The sequence below is a fragment of the Mus musculus genome, chromosome 7 (genome assembly GCF_000001635.26).
Source record: "Mus musculus strain C57BL/6J chromosome 7, GRCm38.p6 C57BL/6J".
NCBI lineage: Eukaryota > Metazoa > Chordata > Mammalia > Rodentia > Muridae > Mus > Mus musculus.
The window spans coordinates 12724916-12748665 of NC_000073.6; the positions used below are offsets into that span (position 1 = coordinate 12724916).

At 42.9% G+C, this 23750-nt stretch overlaps 1 protein-coding gene and 1 pseudogene across 2 annotated transcripts in view; one reads left to right on the plus strand and one right to left on the minus strand.

Moving 5' to 3' along the window:
* Vmn2r56 (vomeronasal 2, receptor 56) overlaps window positions 1–8405 on the minus strand; it is a 39461-nt gene extending 31056 nt beyond the window's left edge. Inside the window, exon 1 of one of the 2 annotated variants that reach the window (XM_011250669.1) lies at window positions 7906–8405. In XM_011250669.1, the coding sequence (XP_011248971.1) occupies window positions 7906–8220 (315 nt within the window). In that variant the 5' untranslated portion in view covers window positions 8221–8405. The remainder of the gene's footprint in view (window positions 1–7905) is intronic. The other variant, NM_001104648.1, reaches the window with a different exon arrangement.
* On the plus strand, window positions 17753–18965 carry Gm6946 (predicted gene 6946; annotated as a pseudogene).

The window sequence follows — 23750 nt, forward strand, 5'->3', positions numbered from 1 at the left end:
CAACAGATCCTGAAGAAATCCAAAACACCATCAGATCCTTCTACAAAAGGCTATACTCAACAAAACTGGAAAACCTGGACGAAATGGACAAATTTCTGGACAGATACCAGGTACCAAAGTTGAGTCAGGATCAAGTTGACCATCTAAACAGTCCCATATCCCCTAAAGAAATAGAAGCAGTTATTAATAGTCTCCCAGCCAAAAAAAGCCCAGGACCAGACGGGTTTAGTGCAGAGTTCTATCAGACCTTCAAAGAAGATCTAATTCCAGTTCTGCACAAACTATTTCACAAAATAGAAATAGAAGGTACTCTATGCAACTCATTTTATGAAGCCACTATTACTCTGATACCTAAACCACAGAAAGATCCAACACAGATAGAGAACTTCAGACCAATCTCTCTTATGAATATCGATGCAAAAATCCTCAATAAAATTCTCGCTAACCGAATCCAAGAACACATTAAAGCAATCATCCATCCTGACCAAGTAGGTTTTATTCCAGGGATGCAGGGATGGTTTAATATATGAAAATCCATCAATGTAATCCATTATATAAACAAACTCAAAGACAAAAACCACATGATCATCTCCTTAGATATAGAAAAAGCATTCGACAAGATCCATCACCCATTCATGATAAAAGTCTTGGAAAGATCAGGAATTCAAGGCCCATACCTAAACATGATAAAAGCAATATACAGCAAACCAGTAGCCAACATCAAAGTAAATGGAGAGAAGCTGGAAGCAATCACACTAAAATCAGGGACTAGACAAGGCTGCCCACTTTCTCCCTACCTTTTCAACATAGTACTTGAAGTATTAGCCAGAGCAATTTGACAACAAAAGGAGATCAAGGGTATACAAATTGGAAAAGATGAAGTCAAAATATCACTTTTTGCAGATGATATGATAGTATACATAAGTGACCCTAAAAATTCCACCAGAGAACTCCTAAACCTGATAAACAGCTTCGGTGAAGTAGCTGGATATAAAATTAACTCAAACAAGTCAATGGCCTTTCTCTACACAAAAATAAACAGGCTGAAAAAGAAATTAGGGAAACAACACCCTTCTCAATAGTCACAAATAATATAAAATACCTTGGCGTGACTCTAACTAAGAAAGTGAAAGATCTGTATGATAAGAACTTCAAGGCTTTGAAGAAAGAAATTAAAGAAGATCTCAGAAGATGGAAAGATCTCCCATGCTCATGGATTGGCAGGATCAACATTGTAAAAATGGCTATCTTGCCAAAAGCATTCTACAGATTCAATGCAATCCCTATCAAAATTCCAACTCAATTCTTCAATGAATTAGAAGGAGAAATTTGCAAATTCATCTGGAATAACAAAAAACCTAGGATAGCAAAAAGTCTTCTCAAGGATAAAAGAACCTCTGGTGGAATCACCATGCCTGACCTAAAGCTTTACTACAGAGCAATTGTGATAAAAACTGCATGGTACTAGTATAGAGACAGACATGTAGACCAATGGAATAGAATTGAAGACCCAGAAATGAACCCACACACCTATGGTCACTTGATCTTCGACAAGGGAGCTAAAACCATCCAGTGGAAGAAAGACAGCATTTTCAACAATTGGTGCTGGCAAAACTGGTTGTTATCATGTAGAAGAATGCGAATCGATCCATACCTATCTCCTTGTACTAAGGTCAAATCTAAGTGGATCAAGGAACTTCACATAAAACCAGAGACACTGAAACTTATAGAGGAGAAAGTGGGGGAAAGCCTTGAAGATATGGGCACAGGGGAAAAATTCCTGAACAGAACAGCAATGGCTTGTGCTGTAAGATCGGGAATTGACAAATGGGACCTAATGAAACTCCAAAGTTTCTGCAAGGCAAAAGACACCGTCAATAAGACAAAAAGACCACCAACAGATTGGGAAAGGATCCTTACCTATCCTAAATCAGATATGGGACTAATATCCAACATATATAAAGAACTCAAGAAGGTGGACTTCAGAAAATCAAATAACCCCATTAAAAAATGGGGCTCAGAACTGAACAAAAAATTCTCACCTGAGGAATACCAAATGGCAGAGAAGCACCTGAAAAAATGTTCAACATCCTTAATCACCAGGGAAATGCAAATCAAAACAACCCTGAGATTCCACCTCACACCAGTCAGAATGGCTAAGATCAAAAATTCAGGTGACAGCAGATGCTGGTGAGGATGTGGAGAAAGAGGAACACTCCTCCATTGTTGGTGGGATTGCAGGCTTGTACAACCACTCTGGAAATCAGTCTGGCGGTTCCTCAGAAAATTGGATATAGTACTACCGGAGGATCCCGCAATACCTCTCCTGGGCATATATCCAGAAGATGCCCCAACTGGTAAGAAGGACACATGCTCCACTATGTTCATAGCAGCCTTATTTATAATAGCCAGAAGCTGGAAAGAACCCAGATACCCCTCAACAGAGGAATGGATACAGAAAATGTGGTACATCTACACAATGGAGTACTACTCAGCTCTTAAAAAGAATGAATTTATGAAATTCCTAGCCAAATGGATGGACCTGGAGGGCATCATCCTGAGTGAGGTAACATATTCACAAAGGAACTCACACAATACGTACTCACTGATAAGTGGATATTAGCCCAAAACCTAGGATACCCAAGATATAAGATACAATTTGCTAAACACATGAAACTCAAGAAAAATGAAGACTGAAGTGTGGACACTACGCCCCTCCTTAGAAGTGGGAACAAAACACCCATGGAAGGAGTTACAGAGACAAAGTTTGGAGCTGAGACTAAAGGATGGACCATGTAGAGATTGCCATATCCAGGGATCCACCCCATAATCAGCATCCAAACACTGACACCATTGCATACACTAGCAAGATTTTATCGAAAGGACCCAGATGTAGCTGTCTCTTGTGAGACTATGCCGGGGCCTAGCAAACACAGAAGTGGATGTTCACAGTCAGCTAATGAATGGATCACAGGGCTCCTAATGGAGAAGCTAGAGAAAGTACCCAAGGAGCTAAAGGGATCTGCAACCCTATAGGTGGAACAACATTATGAACTAACCAGTACCCCAGAGCTCTTGACTCTAGCTGCATATGTATCAAAAGATGGCCTAGTCGGCCATCACTGGAAAGAGAGGCCCATTGGACACGCAAACTTTATATGCCCCAGTACAGGAGAATGCCAGGGCCAAAAAGGGGGAGTGGGTGGGTAGGGGAGTGGGGGTGGGTGGGTATGGGGGACTTTTGGTATAGCATTGGAAATGTAAATGAGCTAAATACCTAATAAAAATGGGGAAAAAAAAGAAAAAAGAAAGGACTTTCATTAAATGGTGCTGGTCTGACTGGCTATATGTAGAAAAAATGAAAATAGACCAACATGTAATGACGACACATGCTCCTCTATGTTCATAGAAGCCTTATTTATAATAGCTAGAAGCTAGAAAGAACCCAGATGTCTCTCAACAGAGGAATGGATACAGAAAATGTGGTACATTTACACAATGGAGTACTCCTCAGCTAATAAAAACAATGAATTCATTAAATTCTTAGGCAAATGGATAGAACTAGAAAATATCATCCTGAGTGAGGTAACACAATCACAAAAGAACACATATGGTATGCAATCACTGATAAGTGGATATTAGTCCAGAAGCTCGGAATACCCAAGACACAATTCACAAACCAGATGAAGCTCAAGAAGAAGGAAGACCAAAGTATTGATACTTCGATCATTCTTAGAAGGGGGAACAAAATACCCATGGGAAGAGAAACAGAGACAAAGTGTGAAGCAGAGACTGAAGGAAAGGCCATCCAGAGACTGCCCCACCTGAGGATCCATCCTATATACAGTCACCAAACCTGGACACTATTGTGGATACCAGAAAGTGCTTGCTGACAGGAGCCTGATATGGCTGTCTCCTGAGAGGCTCTGCCAAAGCCTGACAAATACAGAGGCAGGTGCTAGCAGCCCAACCATTGGACTGAGCATGGGATCCAAGTGAAGGAGTTAGAGAAAGGACTGAAGGAGCTGAAGTGGTCTGCAGCCCCATGAAAGGAACAATAGTGTCAACAGGCCAAACCCCCGGAACTCCCAGGGACTGGACTGACAACCAAAGAATACTCCAGCTGCATATGTAGTAGACAATGGCCATATCTGGTATCAATGGGAGGGGAGACTCTTGGGCCTGAGAGTGTTCGATGTCCCAGTGGAGGGGAATGCTAGGGTGGGAAGACAGGAGTTGGGGGGAGCACCTTCATAGAGGCTAGAGGAGGGGGGATGGGATAGGGGTTCCCAAAGGGGAGTCCTGTAAAGGGGAAACATTTGAAATGTAATAAAGAAAATAGCCAATAAAAAATTTTACAGGTTAAAAAATCAAAACACCAAATGCATAAAGAATATTAAAAGCAGTAAGGGAAAACGGTCAAGTAACATATAAAGGCAGACCTATCAGAATTACACCAGACTTCTCAACAGAGACTCTAAAAGCCAGAAAATCTTGAGCAGATGTCATACAGGCCCTAAAAGAACAAAAATGCCATCCCACACAACTATAGCCAGCAAAACTCTCAGTTACCATAGATAGAGAAACAAAGATCTTCCATGACAAAACCAAATTTAAACAATATCTTTCCACAAATTCAGCCCTACAATGGAAAATAGAAGGAAAACTCCAACCCTAGGAAGGAAACTACACCCAATAAAAAGCAAGAGCTTATCTCACAACACACCCAAAAGAAGAGAACCACACAAACATAATTCCACCACTAACAACAAAAATAACAGGATGCAACAATTATTGGTCTTTAATACCTCTCAACATCAATGGACTCAGTTCCCCAATAAAAAGACATAGGCTAACAGACTGAATATGTAAACTGAACCCAGCATCTTGCTGCATATAGGAAACACAAGTCAGTGATAAAGACAGACAGACACTACCTCAGAGTAAAAGGCTGGAAAAAAAATTTCAAGTAAACTGTCCCAAGAAACAAGTTGGAGTGACCATTCTAATATCTAATAAAATAGACTTTCAACCAAAGATTATCGAAGAAAATGGAAAGGACACTACATACTCATCAAAGGAAAAATCCACCAAGATGAACTCTCAATTCTGAACATCTATACCCCAAATGCAAAGGCACCTACATTTGTAAAAGAAACTTTACTAAAGATCAAAGTACACATTGACCCTCACACAATAATAGTGGGAGCCTTCAACACCCCATTCTCACAAATGGCCAGATCATGGAAACAGAAACTAAACAGAGACACACTGAAACTAACAGAAGTTATGAGCAAAATTGACTTAACAGATATTTACAGAAGATTTCGCCCTAAAACAAAAGAATATACCTTCTCAGCACCTCATGGTGCCTTTTCCAACTCACAGACCATATGAATATCAAGAAGAAAGACCAAAGAGTGGTTGTTTCAGTCCTACTTAGAAGGGGGAACAAAATAATCATGAGAGGTAGAGAGAGAAAGGGACCTAGGAGGGAGAGAGGAGTGGGGGAAAAGGAGCAAGATCAGGTGTGGGAGGAGACAGGGAGAAGTATAGAGTGTCAGGAAATTGACTAGAGGTGTGTAGCAGTGGGAGATGGGGAACTGGAGGTAGCCACTAGAAAATCCCAGATGCTAAGGAAAGCAAGAGGATCCCAAGACCCAACAGGGATGACATTAGCTAGAATACCCAAAAAAGGGGAAAGAGAACCTGTAGAGACCATATCCAGAAGTTAGGCATGGCCCCCAGTTAAAGGATAGGGCCACCCACCCATCTCAAAAATATTAACCCAAAATTGTTCTTGTCTAAAGGAAATTCAGGGACAAGTGGAGCAGAGACTAAAGGAAAGGCCATCCAGAGACTGCCCCACCTAGGGATCCATCCCATCTGCAGAAACTAAACCCAGACACTACTGCTGATACCAAGAAGTGCTTGCTGACAGGAGCCCGATATAGCTGCCTCCTGAGAGGCTCTGCCAGATCCTGACCAATACAGATGCAGATGCTTGTAGCCAACCATCAGACTGAGCATGGGGACCTCAATGAAAGAGCTAGGGGAAGGACTGAAGGAGCAAAAGGGGATTACAACCCCATAGGAAGAACAATATCAACCAGACCCAACCCCCAACCCCACCCCCCACCAGAGCTCCCAGGGACTAAACCACCAAACAAAGAGTTTATATGGAGGGACCCATGGCTCCAGCTGCATATGTAGCAGAGGACTGCCTAATCTGGCATCAATAGAAGGGGAGGCCCTTGGTCCTGTGGAGGCTCAATGCCTCAATAGGGGAATGTGAGGGCAGTAGGGTAGAAGTGGGGGTCACCCTCATAGAGGCAAGGGGAAGGAGAGATGGGATAATGGGTTTGCTGAGGGAAAACTGGGAAGGACAACATTTGAAGTGGAAATAAATAAAATAACAAATAAATAATTTAAAAAAAAAAAGATGCTGCCACAGAAGTTCTCAAGACGGCAGGAACAAGGGTGAAAAAAGTTACCAATTCCTGAGCAGGAAAACCCACCAGTCCCCGAGCTTCCCACAAAAAACTACCAATCACTAAACAAGAAAATCCACCAATCTCTGAGCTCCCTAAGCTCAGGAATTGAAATTCCTCCAATCCTTAATCTGGGAACTTCCGCCCTGAAAAGGTCTGGCACCTAAGAGAGTCTGTATAACACCTGCTCTTTGTTTAATTCCCTACTGTCTACACGTGGGAGCAGAAGCAGCCACTCCTGAGTTCATTCCTCCTCCCCGGGATCCAACAGATCTCTTTTGTGAGCTATGCTGGCTGATGTGACTCTCTCTTTGGAAGAAGACAAGGAACAATGAAGAGACGGGAAGAAACAAAGAAGTAGGGTGGAGCTGAGGTCCTCAGCTCAGCCGGGGTACCCTCCCCTAGGAGCTACAACACCTCTGCTGAGGAGGATTCCTCTCAGAGCTGTGTGGGTTCTGAGATCTCCTGGAGGTTCTTGGGCTCCTATATCACAGGATGCCCTTCCCTTGGGACATTGTCCCGCCTCAGAGGTTGTTCCTAGGCTCCTGTGTCTCAGAATCCCCTGCATTGTACCTTCTCCCTTCAGAGTTGCGTGGCCTCCTGGGCATCTGAATCCCCAGATTCCCTTCCATCCAAGCAGAAGCAATTACACCACCAAGCCTACAAACCTGAGTTTGATTTCCATCCAAGCAGAAACAATTACACCACCAAGCCTACAAACCTGAGTTTGATTCCCAGAACCAACATAGTATAAGAAAAAAACCTGACTCCCAAATGTTGTCTTCTGACATCCAAAAGGCACAATGGCACTGGTGTGGAGTACACACACACACATACACATTCTTTCTCTCTCTCTCTCTCTCTCTCTCTCTCTCTCTCTCTCTCTCTCTCTCTCTCTCTCATTTAATAATAATAATAATAATAATAATAATAATAATTAATAATAATAAACAAAGTGTTGGAGAGACAGGTAAGTGGTTATGACTACTTGCTGCTCTTTCAGAAAACCTAGGTTCAAAGGTTCAAAACACAGCACCCTTGTGACAGCTAAAAGTCATATGTAACTTCAGTTCTAGGGAATCCAATGCCCTCTTCTGATTTCCATGGGTACCAGGTACCCATGTGGTACATACATATACATGAAGACAAGATACTCATACAATTAAAAATAAATAAATCCATTAAAGTATTTTTAAATAGAAAAAAGGAAAATGTCTCTGTTTTTTTGTCAATGCAGGGGGATGATAATTATTTCTAAATTATCAATACATGGAGGAGAGAACCATGTTGGACATGGGGAGAATATTTCAGGGAAGCTGGCTCCTCAGCAGAGCTGCTCACTGCTGTGACCATCACCGTCATCATTAAGAGACTGCACCACATTCACTAAACAATAAGGCGTTGTGCAACTCACCTGGGGAAACTTGTACAGCCCCAGAAGTCTGGCCATGGAGACAGACAGGGATGACCGTGTGTCCCCAACCAAAGCAGCCTGAGGAGAGCCATGCTGGCATGTGTAGTTGGGGATGGGCTCCTCCTGCCCTGTGAGAAAGCCCATTGTTTCATAGAGGGCTCCATGCGCTGAGTCCCCAGAGTTTCGAATAGAGAAGCCCAGTGTCAAATTAGGCAACAGGTGAGTACTCCTATTAATCTCCTCAATGGCAAAGACGAAACTCTGGGCCACCCGGTAGCCCCACATGGAAACGCTGAGGGAAAGAGAAGTCCACATTTATCACTCATTATGTGGTAAATGGAACAAGAATGAACACTGTGACTCAAGTGATCTGAGTAAAAATGTACATCTCCTCAAATACTTATACAGAGATGTGCACAGAACATTCAAGAAGAGTCAAAGGGGAGCCAGAGGGAAGGCAGAGACAGTAACCAAAGGGAGAGGGAGAGTTTCAGAAGACAGGAGGGACATTTGAAGATCTATCACATGAGCTTTGTTTGGTAGCATACTTGTTTAATCCCACCACTCAGAAAGAAGATCTCTGTGAGTCAGAGACCAAAGCACAGTCTACATAGCTGGACCCAGGAAGCCAGGCCTACACAGAGACACCCTGACTCAAAAAAAATAAGAAAAATAAATCTATTGAATACTATGGTTGGTTACAATTACGGTTAACTATTCATAATTGATGAAAATAAGTGCCAGAAGGTATGGGAAAGAGCTGTGAAATGCTGCCTTCAAGACATGACTCAGGCATTACAGACATGGTCTCACAACAACTGCAGTTGCCTGAACTTCACAAGGAGTGCCAGATTAGTTATAGCACAAAGTGAGATACAATCAAGCACACAACAAAAAATCATTTAAAGTGATGTTAAATGTGAAGTTGCAGAAATAGAAGTCTCTTGCAATTGTGGTTGAATACAGAATGATAGTAGTTACTTTAGAAAATACTCTTATCAACTGTTTTTTACTCAGGTCACATTATGTACCCCAATCTTGCCTGAAATTAACAATCCTCCTGCCTTAGCTTCACAAGTCCTCGGAGTACAGTCAAACAACCCACACTCAGCCATTGCTGCAATTTTTTTAAAAAGCTAAATATAAACATTAAAAAATAATAAGAAGAACCAAAAAAAACGCTATTCTGGGAACTGCTATGTGCAACAATATGTTGGAAAGGCTGGGACAAAAATGGACACAAAATGGTTGTGGATATGGCTCGGTTCATGGAGTTATATCCTCATTAACTAAGTGTAGTAGTACACCCTATTACCCCAGGACTCAGAAGATGGAGGCAGGATAATCAGAAATTCAACATCATCTTTAACTAGTGAATTGGAGGCAACATGAGACTCTTAGAAAAAAAAATAACAAGCAAGGGGAATGCAGTAGAGAGGAACCACAGGGGCTGGTGACTGATAAAAAAAAAATCTATTGATTACAGTTATTCATTTAACAAGCATGCCTACCTGGACCCTATTTAAAGAAGCAAGGGTATAAAAGGATCAAGAATCCACACCTGACCTGTGGAGCACATACATTTCAGCCAATGAGCACCCTAGATTTCAGTCTGGTACAAATAAAAAAGAAAGATGGAGAGAGGTGATATAAAAAGAAAGATGGAGAGAGGTGATATAAAAAGAGAGCAGCAGAGCTACTGCATTTACACAGAGAAAGGGCGTGGCCATGTAGCTGGGTCTGAGAATGAACCTTTATCCAAGGCTTTGCACAACCTTGTAGAGCTGCTTCTGGCTTTCAGAGACCCCCACCCCTCATCCAGCACTTACCTTGAAGTCTGCAGCCCAGCTGGCGGGGCAGTGAAATTAGATAGGGTACCATTAGAGAAGCGAAAGATGGAGAAGCTGCCCCCCACGATTACATCTCCAGGACGATCAAAATGAGGGCTCTGCCTTGGCAACAGCCAGGCTCTTGCTCCAGAAAGGGCAGAGCCAGAGGGACAGCCAAAGAGAACAGGAAGGAGAGTACACAGCCACATGCCTGCTAGGGGGTCAGACAACCAATGACAGGACAGCCCCATATGGGGCAGTGGCTAACATTGAAGGAGGCTTTTATCTGGGAGAATGCCTTTGATCAACTGCCTGAGGCCAAGACCACACTGGGAAGTCTAGGTTTGTAGGCTGTGTGGAGAACATTGATCATGAGGTGATGGAGATGAGTGGTCACTAAATCCCAGAGTCATTAAAAGTTGTATCCCCTTCTCCTGAGATTTCCTAGCCTTTCTTTACCCTAGATCACATCTACTGACTATAGGAAGGGTGACAATGGGTCTGACTGTCTCCTGGGGAACTTGCAGGCCCAAGAACAGCTGTGGCCAGGGCGCTCAGGGCACTGTCTTGGAGAAAAGCTGCAGATGGGTACAGGAAGCAAATAGCCTATGACTCCCTTGAGCCTCACTGGCAGCATCTGGAAATGAGAATGTCCCTAAAGCTTCGGGAGGCCTTGACTTGTCCTCCTGCCCCAAGCAAGCAAGCAGAGAGTCTTGGGCAGGATGGAGCATCTTCAGCCCTAGAGGGGTGGTATGTCTCTGTAGTCAGGGAGGTTGGGTACCATCCACAAGGGGAAGCTTAGATGTGAGCAGCTCTTCCACATGAAAAAAATTTATCAGCTCTCTGTGCTAGAAGGAGTGTGTTTAACATTCTCTATCATCAAGGTCAATTAAGTTAAAACTATGGGTGAGGTAATACCATGTGACCCTTCCTGGGGAGATTGGAACATATATCTTCTTCCCCCACACAGACCACAGATAACAGATTAAAGACATTCAAGTACATTTTGGAAATAGTGAATTTACCAACTCTATTTACTGCCAGTGTTCTTAGTTATGCAAGATGGTTGAAGAAAGAGAGACATTGGAGGTTGAAATAAGGCTTTGCATGCATCAGGGAGTGATGGCCTCTGTGGACTGAACCCCTGAGCAGTCTTGCCAAAGAGTTTTTTATTGATTGTTACACAAAAGGCCTTCTAGCAAGTCATTTTCTGCATACTAGATCCTCTTCTCTGATCTAGGGGTTGTCTAAAGTAGCCATTACCAGTAATTGTCATCTGAGGTTGCTTTTCATTGAAAATCTCAGAGCCTTTGTGTATCCCCAGATAACAATCACTATTTACAGAAGATTACTGCAAGGATTAACTGGCCTTCACTCCAGAGTAAATGGCAGGTCCAATGGTTCTTCTAAAATTCCACTACAGTTTACAGAAGCATGGGTAACTCTTGACCACTTGCATCACTGAAAAGCCCACCCAAGCATGGGTGATAGCTCATGAAAACTAGACCTCTGAGCTCTTCCCTCAACTTGAAGGCACCGCTAGTGAAGAGCTCCCTGTTGCCACACCATTTGTTTATCGTTTATATCAGCTTGTGGAGGAGCCTTATGAACTGTATAACTTTCAGAACTTCTTGTATCACAAGAGCAAAACTTCTTGGAGTTTTTAAATTAGCTTTTTGGACCTGGCAGTGTTGGTATACACCTTTGACCCCAACACTTGGGAGGTAGAAGTAGGTGGATCTCTGAGTTTGATGCCATCCTGGTCTAAAGAGTGTGTTCCAGAATAGCCAAGGAAACACTATTTAAAACAAAAATCAGCTTTCTGGAGTTTGTGAGCCTCCCTCCATACTTCTGGAGGGTATACTTTAATTTGGAGGAAAAAGCTACACAACAGAGAGATACCTGTTTGGGCCCACTAAGATGGCTTTCTCTTTTTTTAACTAAAAGTGAGTATTAGTAAGGATGTGAAGAAGAGATCTCTCCACAGGCAGAGTGATTGCCATGCAAGAATGAGGATCTTATTTCAATCACAAGTAGATGCTGGATGGGTATGGTTGTTCAAACCCATATTGCTCACAGGCCAACTATATACCAAACACAGATTTGTACACTGCACAATAGTTAACTAAAGAATACGGAGACAAAGTGTGGAGCAGAAACTGAAGGAAAGGCAATCCAGAGATTGCCCCACCTGGGGATCCATCCCATATACAGACTCCAAACCCAGACACTATGGTGGATGCCAACAAGTGCTTGCTGACAGGAGCCTGATATAGCTGTCTCCTGAGAGGCTCTGCCAGGGCCTGACCAATACAGAGGCTGATGCTCGAAGCCAATCATTGGACTGAGCATGGGATCCCCAGTGCAGGAGGTAGAGAAAGGACTGAAGGGGCTGAAGGTGTTCGCAACCCCTAGGAAGAACAACAATATCAACCATCCAGACACACACCCCCAGTGCTCCCAGGGACTAAACTACCAACCAAAGAGTACACATGGAGGGACCCATGGTTCCAGCCACATATGTAGCAGAGGATGGCCTTGTCAGACATCAATGGGAGGAGAGGCCCTTGGTCCTATGAAAGCTCGAGGCCCCCGTGTAGGGGAATGCCAGGACAGGGAGGCAGGAATGGGTTGGTGGGTAGGGAGCACCCTCGTAGAAGCAAGGAGAGGGAGGATGGGATGGAGGTTTCCAGAGGGGAAACTGGGAAAGGGTATATAATATTTGAAATGTAAATAAATAAAATATCCAATAAAAAAAGAGTTAACTAGAGTCAGCAAGATGGTTTAATGGACAAATGTGCTTGCAACCAATCCTGACAATTGTATTCAATCCCCAGAACTCACATGGTACAAAAAGAACTGATTTACAAAAGTTGTCTTCTGCCTTATACACATACACACATGGAAGGAAGGAAGGAAGGAAGGAAGGAAGGAAGGAAGGAAGGGAGAGAGAAAGAAGGAAGGAAGGTTTTTAGTTAAAAAATAAAAGGAAGAAGAGTTAATTAAATGGCATGTGGATCTCATCTTAATAAGGCCCATATATCCTTATCTTACACTTATGGGGAACATTCTAGACTTATTACTTTAGAGAAACATTACTTTAAGTAGAACGTGCTCCAGTGGAGTTAGGCTTGCTAAGCCTCTGCTTCTTCACTAATACATGAAACACAGATATCTGACCTAGAAGTAGCAAAGAGAACATAAGGTGATTTCTTTGGCCCAAATGGGTGTTTGTTGTTTACATGAGATCAGGACATCCTAATTTAAAAACAACATTTTGCATCATGTGATTCTTTGTCATCGGGGCCTGATTCTTTGTGGTTGGGGCTTTCTGGTACATTGTAGAAGGCATAACAGGATTATGCATTCTAGTATGGATATGCAATGCCCCAGTAAAAGGCTCATACGTCCTATGTTTGGTGGTACCACCAAGGGCTGATTAGACCATGACAGAACTTGATCCATTATAAAATCAAAGGCTATACAGGTGTAAACTCATTTGAAAGACTGCCTTCAGATGAAAAAGACACACACACACACACACAGAGAGAGAGAGAGAGAGAGAGAGAGAGAGAGACAGAGACAGAGACAGAGACAGAGAGACAGAGACAGAGAGACAGAGAGACAGAGACAGAGAGACAGAGAGAGAGAGAGAGAGAGAGACAGAGAGAGAGAGACAGAGAGAGATCCAGGGCTCCCTGCTTGCACATGCCAACTAGGAAAGTGTTTTCCCGTGTCCAGCCATCTATACACCCAGAAGCTGCAGCAGCACTTGCCTAGTTCCTGCTTACACTAGCAGTAAACCTTGTATCTTTCACACAATGCCAATTCTGCAGACATACAGAATACATAAGGCATGGTGTTACAGAGGGTTCCCACAATATACTTATTTATTCATTTTATTTATTTTTATGAGTGATTTTTTTTCTAAAGGTATATTCATATAACACATTTTTAAAAAGATGATCTCAGAGGCCAAAAGACTCTGTCATATCCCCTGGGATTGGAGTTACAGGTGGTTATGAGCCACCGTGTGAGTTCTGGGAATCAAAACCAGGTCCTCTATAAGAACAGCAAGTGCTCTTAAACACTGAGCCATCTCTCCAGCCCTCACTCAGATTTTAAAGAAAAGCCTGAGAAGTAAGACAATTTGTACAATGACAGGACTTATGTAGGCCATCTCTGAGAGCGCAATGTATGCAGCTATGGGGATGGTGCCAAAAGCACTCTAGATACCAGGAAATCTGAGATTCCAGGAACATGAATGTCTATAAAGGCAACGGGCAGAGCCAGCCCAGGAAAAGGGCCATTGTGGGCTGCAGCCAGAAAAACCATGGAGACAGAACTGTCAAAGCCTTTTGGACCTCACATTGTTGCCAGGTTGGGGAATCCCACCAGAGCCACCACATGTTACTGAGGAAATTGGAGTTGCTCCTACAGGTTCTTAGTCTTCACATTAAGTGAATTAAAGAATGGACTCAAAAAGAAACTTTAGGACAATTTTATTATTTAAAAGAAAAACTCCAAAGCAAGCAACTTGTGAACCCCACCAGCTGCCCAGAAAGGGGAGATAAAGAAGAGGAAGAAAGCAAGCCATGCTGTATGAAACATTAGGCATCTGTGTCGGCCACAATGGCAAGCAGTCACCCACATGGTGGGAAAGGGGAGCTTTAGAGAGAAAGTAAAGCCCAGAATGTAGCGAAAGCATGATTGGAAAAGAGAAAAAGAAGAAAATGGAAAGGTATGCTTTTCTGAGTCCTGAAGGCTCTGAACTAACTGCCCTAGGAATTCTGGGGGAAGGAGGAGGCACAGTAGCTCATTAAAGGGGTAGTTATTCCTCCTATCATTTTTGCACCACTTAAGGTGAACTAGCCTAGTCCTATAGCCAGATGATTGAGCAACACAACTACACACCTGGATTAACTCTTCTGTGTTTGGAATAGCTTGAAATATTAGATTTCCACCCATGCCAGAGAAATAGTTTCTCTAATGTGTCTCCACAGAGCCCTGATTATAATATCAGGCTTCAATAATATCATGCCATCACATATTCAGGGAAAGGTCATGAAGATATAGAACTTTATGTTTGCCTTTCTGAGTGTCAGTCATCCTTGGTTCATTCTCTCCTCTCTCTCTCTCTCTCTCTCTCTCTCTCTCTCTCTCTCTCTCTCTCTCTCTCTCTCTCTCTCTCTCTCCCGCTCTCCCTCTCCTCTCTCTATCTCTCCCTCCCTCCCTCCATCCCTCTCTCCCTTTTCTTCTTTCCTCCTGCCCTAACTCCCCCTTCTCTCCCCTTTATCCCTCTCTCCTTCTGAAAGAGTATCACTATGTAGCCTGGCTAGCCTAGAACTAACATAGACCAAATTGACTTAAAACTCATGGGCATCCACCTGCCTCTGTCTCCCAAGTGCTGAAATTAGCATGGGCCCCATCTTTCCTTCCTATGTTCAAGTCCTCTTTTGAAATGGGAATATTTGTTCTGTGTTACTGTATTTGGTAGATATGAAACTTGTTCTTTGATTTCTAGGGAGCTCACAGCTAAAAGTGTACCTGAAGACTCAGAGGATATGCTAGACAAGAGGTTTTGAGAAATACTGGAATTATTGAGACATTAGGACTCTCGGAGATGAGTTAAATGTGCCTTGCTTGGAGATAAGTAAGAACACTTGGAGGCCAAGCATAGAATGTTATGATATTGTTATCTCAAGTGCTAAAGGCTTGGTCTTCCGTTTGTGGTATTATAAAGATGTGATGAAATGATAAGGGCACTAACTTCATCATTAAATCCACAGTAACAGCATAGTTCAATGGACTATTAGGAGCTAGGGTTTGAAACGTGTATCTTGTCCATGAAACCTTACCCTCTCTTTATTTCTCTTTCTGCTTTCTGTACACCATGAGATGAACACTTTTGCACTAGGTAGATGATGAGTAATACCCCTTACTTCATCTGAAAGCATCCACAGATACTGCCAAACGTCCTATGGGAGGGAAGGAAAGAATTCATCACAAACTATAACTAGTGAAGTGGAGAATCTGGACCACTGGTTCTCTTGCAAATCAGAAGATACAATGCCCCTGAAGTGGGACCCCATCACACACTCATCAGCTAGAGGTTGAATGTCAGCTGTCCCTCAGAAGATGTGTAGGTTTTAGAAGACTTTCAGCGTTGCACAACCACCACTACAATCTAGTTCCAGAATATTCTCAACACTTCAAATAGAATCCTATTCCCTGTACCCCTGTCCTTGTCAATTACCATAGCTCTACTTTCAGATGTCTTCTTTTTGAAGTTGGAATTTTTGCATTAGATTTCATTTGAGATAATGTTTTGTTTACAAAAAATTTGGAGCTGGGGGTAGGGGGGATTGAGGTGGCATATCTTTAATCCTAGCACTTGGGAGACAGACAGAGATCTCTTTGAGTTTGATGCCAGCCTAATCCAGCCTAATCTCCAAAGAGTTCCACAACAGCCAGGACTATGTAGTGAGATTGAGGTAGGTAACAGACAGACAGACAGGCAGGCAGGCAGGAAGACAGACAGACAGACAGACAGACAGACAGACAGAGATAGTACATATTGAAAAGTACATATTTGAAATATATATATGAAACTTCCCAATCAATCTAAATTTGAGATGTCCTGCAGTGTGTGGGGGTGCTCATCCTGACTCTAAAAAGTCAATTTTCTCACGAGAGACACTTCCCAAGTAATTATAAAAGCATAACAATTTATAAATGTATATATGATCCTGAAGGGCCAAATCAATTTTACTACCAAGAAAATTAACCAGATGGTCCATGGCATTGCCCATGCCCTAGTTTACAATAAGGAGAATAACAAACCCTCTGCATTCTCATTTTTTTCTCCATCCTGAGGCCACTTCACACGGTGAGTACTTACATGAGACATTCCAGAGACCAACAGCCAGAGAGGGTCAAACAGAATGCAGCCCTGACTGTCCCATTAAGGTGGCAGGGACTTTCTATTTCCAGGCCCATTTAAGGCACTTATTTCTAGCAAACTTCTGTTCTGTTTGCTGGTGTGTGCCCACTTAACTGTGGGTTCTGATAAACCAAAGCCATGTCAGTCCACTCATGTTTTCCCAGCCCTAGTGCCTGAAACAGAGGCATTCATTAACCACCTAGCCAATAGATATAAAGTGACAATTCCAACCCCAGGAAAAAAGTTCTCATTGCCTTCCTCAACTCACACCCTATACACACTATTCCTGAGAGAGAGAGAGAGAGAGAGAGAGAGAGAGAGAGAGAGAGAGAGAGAGAGAGAGAGAGGGAGGGAGGGAGGGAGGGAGGGAGAGAGAGAGACAGAGAGAGAGAGAGAGAGAGAGAGAGAGAGAGAGGATAGAAAGTCAAAAACATTGTGGGAACTTGAGAAGGAAGCCCATCATTCCAATCCTGGTTGGAGCCTCTTGCCAGCAGAGAAGCAAGAATTACAGAACAATTAGCAACTGCTCAAAGAGCCCCTCAAATTATAAACCTGTAGTTTTCTCAGAATTTCACCAGAAATTCCACTTATAGAAAAAAGACAAACTTTTGTACAACCCTAATAGCTCCCAGTTTTACCTCCTCAGATTCTAAGTTCACATACTCATCTCTGGAGCCATCTCTCTTCTCTCTCATCTGAAAACAGAAAGAATGGAGATAGCAGATTTCTTAGCAGCCTTTTGATGTGTAACTTGAGAACCACCAAATGGCATATACCTGGCTAATGCTAAGACAATGCTTGCACTCCCTTAGATGTGTCCTTTTTCTCTACTGTCCCTTGGGAACCAGCACATATCCCTACTTGGATGTGTCATTCTTCCCCCTGCTTCTTTTTCTCTCTCTTTTTTTTATATGAATAGGCTATTAAGTAACTTAAAGTTTATTTGTATATCCAAAATTGTATGCTATGAGTCATAAGCAAAACATCTAGAATAAACACATACTTGAAATAGATAAAAACTGTTCTCTGCTTCTCCCTGTTCCAGAGACAGTCGCATCTTCTTGTGCAGTGCCAGCCTTGTCCCGTAGACAAGATGGTGAAGGTCGGTGTGAACAGATTTGACCGTATTGGGTGCCTGATTACCAGAACTGCCTTCTGCTCTATACTGAGCAAAGTGGAGATTGCTGCCATCAATGATCCCTTCATTGACATCAACCACATGGTCTACATGTTCCAGTATGACTCCACCCATGGCAGATTCAACTGCACAGTCAAGGCCGAGAATGGGAAGCTTGTCATCAATGGGAAGCCCACCACCATCTTCCAGGAGAGAGATCCTGCTAATATCAAATGAGATGACGCTGGTGCTGAGTATGTCATGGAGTCTACTAGCATCTTAACCACCATGGAGAAGGCCGGGGCCCACTTGAAGAGTGGGGCCAAAAGGGTCATCATCTCCACCCCTTCTGCCGATGCCCCCATGTTCGAACCATGAGAAATATGACAATCACAAGATTGTCAGCAATGCATCCTGCACCAGCAATCGCTTAGCCCCCCTGGCCAAGGTCATCCATGACAACTTTGGCATTGAGGAAGGTCTCATGACCACGATCCATGCCATCACTACCACTCAGAAGACTGTGGATGGCCCCTCTGGAAAGCTGTGCCGTGATGGCCATGGGGCTGCGCAGAACATTATTCATTGGTGCTGCCAAGGCTGTGGGCAAGGTCATCCCAGAGCTGAACGGGAAGCTCACTGGCATGGCCTTCCATGTTCCTAACCCCTAATGTATTCATTGTGGATCTGACATGCCACCTAGAGAAACCTGCCAAGTATGATGACGTCAAGAAGGTGGTGAAGCAGGCATCTGAGGGCCTACTGAAGGGCATCCTGGGCTACACTGAGGACCAGGTTGTCTCCTGCGACTTCAACAGCAATTCCCACTCTTCCACCTTTGATGCTGGGGCCGGCATTGCTCTCAATGACAACTTTGTGAAGCTCATTTCCTGGTATAACAATGAATACGGCTACAGCAACAGGGAGGTGGACCTCATGGCCTACATGGCCTCCAAGGAGCAAGAAACCCTGGGCCACCCACCCCAGCAAGGATACTGAGAGCAAGAGAGAGGGCCTCGGTTGCTGAGGAGTCCCTATCCCAACTTGGACCCCAACACTGAGCATCTCCCTCACTATTTCCACCCCAGACTCCCGTAATAACAGGAGGGGTCTAGGGAGCCCTCCCTACTCTCTTGAATACCATCAATAAATTTCGCTGCATTCCCCCACACACACACAAAAAAGAAGAATTAAAGAAAAACATATGTATGTATATTCATAGGACAGGAAAACTTTACTTAGGATTTTTTTCTTTTTTCTTTTTTTAGTTTTTACACTTTACACTATGTACTTAGCTTGTGTATAACTTATGTATGCATACAAGGTTCATAAACCTTAGGTGTCTGGCTACAATTTACAGACCTGGGAGACCTTTTAACTCACTCCTATCAATGTATAGAACATGTCAGAATGCAATATAACTCTACGTTCATGTATTTATTACTGAGACCATGGTTGCTGTGTAGCCCAGGTTTGCCTCCACCTTGTAATCCACCTGCTTGAGCCTGTGAGGACTGGGGTTACAAGGATGTGGCCAGACTCGGCTTCACTAAGCTCTGTTTCCTCCTTTCTCCCCAACCTTCTTAACATTTATCTCAAATATCTCCAATATTCTGTTTTCTGTGGAGATAGAACAGCTTGGCTTGTTCTACAAGGCTCTGCAGGGATCCAGCGCCTGGGTCCTTGTTCATGTGTTTCTGAGACTCGTTCAGTGTTGCCTTGTTTGTATATATTCAGGGTCTAGGTAGATGATGTAACTTAACTCATCCAGTCCCATTCTTTGTTCTGAATATCTTGGTTATTTCAGGAACTTTACATCTAAATTATACCTTTTAGGGTGTGTGCATGTATGTGTGTGTATGTGTATGTCTCTGTATGGTGTGTATGTATGTGTGTTTGTGTGTATATGTGTCTCTGTGTGGTGTGTGTGTTTATGTGTGTGTATATGTGTGTTTGTGTTTGTGTGTGTGTGTGTGTGTGTGTGTGTGAGTGTGTGTGTGTGTTTCTCTGTGTGGTATGCATGTTTGTGTGTGTGTATGTATGTGTGTGTATGTATAGGCTGAGGCTGAGATCTATGTAGTGTGTATTCTTTAGTGGCTTTCTGTCTTAGTTTTTGTGACAGGGTCTCTCAGTGGAGCTGGAGCTTGCCTGCTGAGCTGGCTGACCAGTGAGCTCCGAGGATTACCTCCCCTGCCCCCACTCTTTGTCGTCTCAGTTCGGAGAGTACAGCTGCACACTGCAGTTGCTGTCTGGATTTTTATGTGTGTTCTGGGGATCCCAATACTTTACTTATTGGGTCAACTTCCCAGCCCCCGAAATTACATTTAAATTAAAAAATTTAAGTTGCAGAATCTGATTGTTAACCTGGGAATGAAGCTTAGTGGGAGAGTGTACCTACCTAAAATGCTCAAGACTCTGTTTTCCATCCCCAGTGCAGAAATGAACAAACATGTTCAGAATGTGATTCATGATTTCCATCTCAATAAACAGCCATTTTTCAAAATGGCCTGTGCTCTAGATCTTTACCCCACACAACACTCAAATGAAAATGTACAATAAACCTAAATGTGAAGCCAGAAACTGTAAACCACAGACCTGGAGAAAATGTGATTTTTGTTCTGGTGAAGACTTCTTAGATGGAAAATCAATAGCACAATCCATGGAAACCCAAAAACGAATAAATGGGAATTGATCAAAACAAAAAAAAAATTATTTAAAAAGACACCATTAAAAGAATAAAAATGGTTGAGGATGCTCAGGGGGTACAGTGGTTGCCTAGCAACCTCAAGACCCCCAAGTATCAAGAAGAAATGCAACAATGAGTCACACACTGGGAGAGATGTCGCTAAATTGTACATCTGGGTTATACAGAGGAATTGTATTATGAATGTCAAAAATGTTCTCCAGACTCAGAGATAAGAAAACAAACACCTCGTTATAAGGCAATGAAAAGAGTCAAACAGACACTTTGTTACAGAGCTCATCAGAAAATCAAGTATCTTCAAACGGTGCAGCTCCCTCACTCAGGGCTGTGTAAAATCGTCCAGCCACTTTTGGAAACTGATGGGTACTTCCCTTTTACAGTGCTAGGCACGTAGCTGTGCTTTTGTGTACGTGAGGCAAGTGTTCTACCATTGGAGTCTATCCTTCCCACTGACATTCTTTTCCCAAAAGGTAAATGATAATCACCTTGTTTAACCATTCTGTGGTCGAGTATTTATTCAGGGAATATAGATGTTATTTTCATGCAAATATTTTTATGCATACTCATAGCAGTCTTATTTGTCGTCGTCAGCACTGAAAACAACTAAAGTGGGTTTCAATAGACTAATAGAAGACACACAAACTGTGATGTCTCATTGCTTTCATTACTGGGGCATCCCTCAACAAGACAGCAATGGCCATAGGTTGCTAAAGGGCACAGAGATAAACCACTGTGGAGACAGTTTCAGGGAACAGCATCTGCTTTGCTGCATTCAAGCAACCATTTGAATAGGAGAGGCCTGTGGCCTGTGATTGGTTGGCACATTACCTTGGACTGGAGAGTGAACACTCATACCACCAGGGTCTCTCTGCAGAGGATGCACACAGAGGAGACACAGAGAGTGCAGACTCTTCACAGGACAGATACCAGCTATTCACGCTTCCTGAGAATCCAGTGTTCTTACTTCAGGAGTGTGGTGTGCCGTGCTTCTTAGAAGTGCAGTACACCAAGGAGGCTGGCTGTCCGGTCATGCCAGCACTTCCTCCTACACTTCTACACAGTGGATTCTTTCTGCGGCTGGCCTACTACAAACGTCAGATTTATTTCGTTTTCCCCGTGTCTGTGTGTTTTTTACTCTTTTTTTCTCTTAATTCTTGTACTTTAGCATTAAAACGTTTTTCAAGGCTGGAACCACGTCTCAGCAATAAAGAGCACTTGTTGATCTTTCAAGGGACCCAGGTTTAGTTCCCAGAAACCATGTGACACCAAGCAACATCTGTAACTCCAGTTCCAGTGTTCTGACACCATCTTCTAGCCTCTGAGGTCAACAGGCATACACATGGTATACATGCAAATGTTCAGTCAAAATACACACCTTTTATAAAAATCTATCTTTCCTAAAAATCTTCAGCTCTTATTCATTAATCCTCTACTCCTGAAATTATTTTCATTAGGGAAAACAAGAATACTGATTTCTTCTGAGTGGAGATTCCTAAAAATCCAGATAAACCGCTCAGGCTACTGAGAGTGGCAGTGTGGAACCATGTCTTTGTCTCATCCCTGCTGACAAAAGATACAGATGCCCAGAATACAGATGCTTACTTTGTTTCTGAGAAATATCTCCTTTTGTAAAAAACAGAAACTAAATAGTTTGCTCCCTTAAGGATTAATCCAACCAATGCAGCAGACTGAAAACCTGGCTAGGGGATTGTCCATAGGAAGGTGAGTTCACCTTCAGATAATGTGCATTTTCTTTCCAGAATCCCCACACCATAGTGCAGTCCCTTTGAGCTTAGCCACCATGAGATTTCAACTTAAGTCTGCCCACCTTCAAAAAGTAAAACCTTTCCTTTCTTGTAGATGCTGGCCATAGCCTAAGTATGATTTTAAACTCCCTAACTAGGGATGGAGAGGTGGCTCAGAAGTTAAAAGCACTGAGATTCTGTTCCCAGCACCCACCTGATGGCTCACAACTATAACTCCAAATCTCAGGGAATACAATGCCCTCCACACTATAAACAAAGTATATACATAAAGGTAGACAAGCCACTCATACACATAAAAGTAAGAAATCTTTACCAAAAAACAAAACTCCCTATCTAACATTTTTAGGATTCCTGGCTCTCATTAAGGCTCCTCTGCCCTGAATGTGGATGGCTTCTGCCAGGGAGCTGACCTCCGTGCCACCTTATCTCAAGAAGCATGGCTTTTGCCTATTCCATTCTCCTTCCTTCCTTCCAGGCAATTAATTTATAGCTTTCCTCCCTGGAGTTTTCATTTAAATTCTATAACTTATCTTCAAGCTTCTGTTTGAGTCTGTTCTTTGTCTCCATGTTTCCATTTCTGATTGTTCTTAGATTATTTTATTAATCAAACTAAAAACCTCAAGAGGGGACCCTGATTTCCCAGGCAGGTATCATATGATACTTCTGTTGGGGCTCCCCAAAATGTCTGGTAACACTCACTTTGGGGGCTGGGGGGAGTCGAGACAATGTCTACATAGAACTGGCTGTCCTGGAAGTCTCTACATAGACCAGGCTGGCCTCTTGAACTCACAGAGACCCACCTGCCACTGTCTCTCCAGTGCTGGAATTAAAGGTTTGACAGAGAAAATGGAGCCTTCCCTGCACATATCACTTTTGCTCTGCTTACCTGCTACAGGTAATATATCTTTGTCCACTCTTTTTCTTGGCTGTATTTGTTTTGGCCAAAAGGCTTTGCACTCATCAAGATGTGAACCCATTGTGTTTGGTGACAATGAATGTCACATTTTCCACTGTTTGTTGTTGCACTATGGGACCAGTGCTTGGTGTTGGGAGTTAATTTTCAGAAAGACAATTCAGTGAATGGAGGTATATCATCTTTGAATAGTGTGCTCCTGTTCAAAAGTACAATTTCAATAATTACATAACGAAATACTTTCAAATGTTGAATATATATATATACCGATGTAATAATCTGGTAATTGCCTGTGGCTGAATCTTCTGGAGATGTTTTTTGGTGTTTTCCGTTAAAACTTGTGTGTGTGCTTTGCTCACGACTTTGTCTTTCAGCAGTTAACAGCTGAGTTTCCAATAAGAAAATCAGTGTTCCAATCTACCTCTCCAGGACGTCCTGGCGTTATCTACCAACCTCCTCTCTTCATTAAACACGACAGGGCTTTTCATGTCTGGAAGACTGTTACCAGTACCCTTCCCACTACTTCTCTCAGCTTTCTCAGGTCCTAAATTAGCACTTCTGTCAATCACTAGT